This window comes from Candoia aspera, chromosome 1 (genome assembly GCF_035149785.1).
Source record: "Candoia aspera isolate rCanAsp1 chromosome 1, rCanAsp1.hap2, whole genome shotgun sequence".
NCBI classification, from domain to species: domain Eukaryota; kingdom Metazoa; phylum Chordata; class Lepidosauria; order Squamata; family Boidae; genus Candoia; species Candoia aspera.
The window spans coordinates 232,915,700-232,920,115 of NC_086153.1; the positions used below are offsets into that span (position 1 = coordinate 232,915,700).

Here is a 4,416-nt window from a genome sequence, read left to right on the forward strand (position 1 = left end):
TTTCCTGCCTACATATGCTGCTGTGATTCTTGTTAGGAGCAGGGGTCTCATTCTGTGCTGGCACTCAGATTTACATCCTCTCTGTTCTGAGCCTTGGTAAAACCTTGGGGTTTATTTTATATGTAGTGCACATGAAACCTAATTTGTCACCAGGAAGGACAGACTGTAAGGCCAACTCCTGGCTGGAGATGGATGGCATGCAGAACGAAGATGCTGTCTGTCAGCACTGATATCTGAGCAGGTGGCAGTGAAGCACCAAGGACCTGAGCACGTTTCTTCAAGTAATCCTATCACAATTTAACAATGTCCAATCAGCTAATCTAAATGTCTTGGATCCACTAAGGGAAGTCTTACTCTACACTCTCCCTTAAATCCTTCAGATAGAACGTCAGCATGGGAAATCGTTGCCCAATCTTTATTTCCCCTCTGTGGCAGAACAGCAAATCCTAATCATCAATACACCAAAAGAGTTTTCAAAGAGTTTTACTTAAGGTCATATTCAAGCAACAATAGCGAAACAAATTAGAACTAAGCAAATTAGTGTAGAGGACACAAAGAAGAAAAGGATACAACAAAGCATTCAGAATATCCGGGTTAAGTCCCAAATCATCCATCAACTGTAGCATTTCTCTAAATGAGAGTCATTTCCTATGCTTGCAACATAAATCAATGCAATAACTCAAGCAAGGTCAAAAGTTGAGCAGAAGACAATTCTGTGTTCTCTACGACATATATGTGCCCATGCTATATAAAACTGTTTCCCTGGGTCAATGCAGATTCAATCCTATAGCGTTAGTATAAGTTTTGGATATAAGGCCTTCTTAACAAGAGTCTCTGGGATTCAGGTGGCATATGAATTTAAATTACTATTACTATTACTAGCATCATCTTTATGATTTCAGGCCATAAAATTCCCAGGCATCACCTTTTTTTATTATTTCCCTAGAATTTAAGTAGATGGAGGGATTGCTGGCAGAAGAGCTTTCTGGTGGAATCAGGGAGAGGCTTGTCAAAGGCCTCAGCTGACTGACAATAATTTACTATCATACCTCCAGTTGACAAAACTTGCAATCAAGGAGGTTGGCAAGGAAGAAAATTCTCTCCCCCTGACCCTCATCACTGATCTGAAACTCTTACTAAGGATTCTAGCAAGCTGCAAGGATAAGTATATGGGCAGAGCAATCCAAAAAGAGCTGGGAAGGAGGAATCCTTGTGGAATATATGTCTCCTTTGCCCTGTGCCCCGTTAGAAAAGATAAGGTGTCCTTCAAGTCCAGGTTGACTCTTGCTGTCTCCATGAGCAGGTCCATGCAGTTATCTTGTTAAATAGGTAGAAATGGTTTGTCATTATCTGTCCTAGAAGGTTTCTCCAGCTTCACAGACTAACCTTTCTCATGGTCTTCCTCCAAATTCTACTCACCCCTAACCCTCCTAAAAGTCTGAGTGCCAATAATGTCAGTCAAGTGCTCACGTATACTGAGACCTGCATTCAGAAAGGATTGGCAAAAGACATGGTCTGTATCTAATCCTAATCTGCATCCTATAAAAGTTTATACAACATTCAAAAAGCAGAAGCAAAATCAGTTTGGGAGAACAATGGCAAAATTGTACAGAAGGTATCGGGTTCAACACATCCTTCAAAAGGTTTGCATGAATTCTCTAATCCAGGGCTGAAAACTGCAAAATTCTTACTCCTCTTTCCTCTGTAAACAGATTATGCTTATGAAAACAATGGAAGTGGAAGGCAATCGGACGTTGGTTACTGACTTTGTCCTGGTTGGGTTTACATCAGACCCATTTCTACGCATAATCCTCTTTGTGCTGTTCTTGGCCTCCTACACCCTGACACTGATGGGGAACCTGGGCCTCATGGCACTGATCTACCTAGACTCCCACTTGCACACACCCATGTACTTCTTTGTGGGTAACCTTTCCTTTCTGGACATCTGGTACTCCTCAGTGTACACTCCTCGCATCTTGTCTGACTGTGTGTCCAGGAACAAGCACATGTCCCTTGCTGGTTGTGCAGCCCAGTTCTTCTTCTCTGCTGGATTGGCTTTCAGCGAATGCTTCCTACTGGCCTTCATGGCCTATGACCGCTTTGTGGCCATCTGCAACCCACTCCGTTACACCACTGCCATGCCCAAGAAGCTCTGTGTCCAGCTGGTGGTAGGATCCTATATAGCTGGCTTTGCCAATGCCATTGCACACACCAGTAACACCTTCCGCCTACGCTTCTGTGGGAATGATGTCATCAATCACTACTTTTGTGACGTGGTACCACTTGTAAAGATGGCTTGTGATGACACACGAGTATATGAACTCATTCTGACTGCTCTCATTGGTAGTAATATGTTAGCAACCACAGCTATCATCATAAGCTCCTACATTGGTATTGTGGCAGCCATAGTTCATATCCGTTCATCCGCAGGGAGACGCAAAGCCTTCTTCACTTGCTCAGCTCACTTGGTCTCGGTCACCCTCTTCTATGGTTCCATTCTTATCATGTACTGCAGACCCCATTCTCAGCACACTCCAAATTCGGACAAGGCAAATGCGTTGTTCTATACAGTAGTCAACCCTCTGGTCAACCCTTTCATTTACAGCTTACGCAACAAAGATGTGAAGGCAGCCTTCAAGAAAGTCTGGGGAAGATTCACAGCACCCAAATGAATGGCTTTGATACTGTCTTTATCCAGATTGGATTACAGACAATGAAATTAACCTGCTGCCTCTAGTGTCACCCTGCCTGCCTGCCTCCCTGCCTGCCTTCTCTCCTTCCTTCCTTCCTTCCTTCCTTCCTTCCTTCCTTCCTTCCTTCCTTCCTTCCTCCCTTCCTCCCTTCCTCCCTTCCTCCCTTCCTCCCTTCCTCCCTTCCTTCCTGATGGTGGAGAGAGAAAGTAGACCAGCAAGATTATTTCAAGGATTAGCCACCATTTTCAATTCTCAAAATCTCCACACTGACTTCTCACTGTGGGCAACTATTTCTCATACATGCGTCCTCCCATTTCTCTTCCTAGTTGACAGCATCCTCAAAGTATGATACACAGGGAGGGAAAGAGAATGAAACAGGACAGGCACAATCAGAATGAAATCATTGGACAATGATAAACTGGAGGAAAAAAATTGATTTCCAGGGAAGAGATGGTGAACTGAAAATGGCTCTATTAAATGTGGAGCTGATGACCGTATAATGAAGATCCGGCAAATAGGTCAGCTCTTCATAATTCCTCTCCAGACAAGGAGAAGACTTGAGATTGCCCACAAGTGTTCCAGACAGTTGTTACTTGTGAAGAGACAACAAGACAGCAGTCTCTGGTGGGTTTATTGCTCTGGGAGATGAGGGAATAGCCATCTTGCTTAAACTATGGTCCGTGCCTTCAAAAGGACACTGGGGTTCCCATACTTCCTTTTCTAATTAATCACTTTCAGGAATTGCTTGTTAACTACTTTTCAGCTATTAGGAACCTTTGGATTGACAAGTCTGAAAACACTGGGTGAGTTTCCTTCAACCCTTTAGCAAAAGAAGTTTTAAATACAAGTTTAAGGATTTTATATATTCCTCTCTCTCTCTCTCTATATATATATATATATATATATATATGGAGAGAAAGAAAAAGAGAGATGGATTTGAAAAAAGATTTTGGAATTAATTATAAGAATCTGTCCTGTGGGAAAATGCTTTTGTTTTTAATTCTTAAAAAAACACGATAGGATGGGACTTTGAAGGTTGGACACTAGAGGGAACTAGAAGGAACTAAAGATTACAATTAAAGGAGAAGAACACTTGAATTTGACTTACTAATACAAAATGGAGCAAAATATTTTAACATTGGTCATATCGAAGGATATTTTTGAACAATGGGCCCAGAAGTTAATTTTAAGAGTGTCTGCCTCTATAGATAGACTGTGTTTAAAAGATGTTATGGAAGAGAAACAAGTTTTACTGGGCAAGATTGAAACTGATCTGAAAGTGGATTTTAAAATGACAGGCTACAAGAATGATATGGAAAATAATGCTACTCTGGACATACAAAAGAAACTGGCTGAGATCATAATAATTCAAAGGGATATACAAATAACAAACCAAGAGAGTGACCTGGATAATTTTCCTATATTGGATTTACAAAAGAGTCTTGTTAAAGCTTTGAAGACTTTATGAGAAGGGACAAAATAAAATGAAAAGAAATCAAGTTCTAGGACACTATTTGAAGGGACTAAATATCAAGATCGTTAAAAGTATAAAGGAATATAAAGTTGGTTTATTTGATCAAGGTTAAAATAGATACATTGTTATCTCTGCTAATCCTTAATGGACTTTTGCTGACATCAGGACTGAATGATGAGGTTTTAAGGATTTGTTTATAGATAAGTGATGGGATAAGGGAAGAAGAGATCATTTGTTGTATTTTAAGAG

General features: G+C 40.9%; 1 protein-coding gene across 1 annotated transcript; it reads left to right on the forward strand.

The window, feature by feature from the left end:
• Nucleotides 1-1,730: 1,730 nt before the first annotated feature.
• On the forward strand, nucleotides 1,731-2,672 carry LOC134489988 (olfactory receptor 9G4-like). Its single transcript, XM_063292866.1, has one exon. The coding sequence runs from the start codon at nucleotides 1,731-1,733 to the stop codon at nucleotides 2,670-2,672; it is 942 nt and encodes a 313-aa protein (XP_063148936.1).
• Nucleotides 2,673-4,416: the final 1,744 nt, after the last annotated feature.

Coding starts and splice junctions, on each gene's coding strand:
- LOC134489988 (XM_063292866.1), top strand. CDS start 1,731: ATGGAAGTGGAAGGCAATCGGACGTTGGTTACTGACTTTGTCCTGGTT.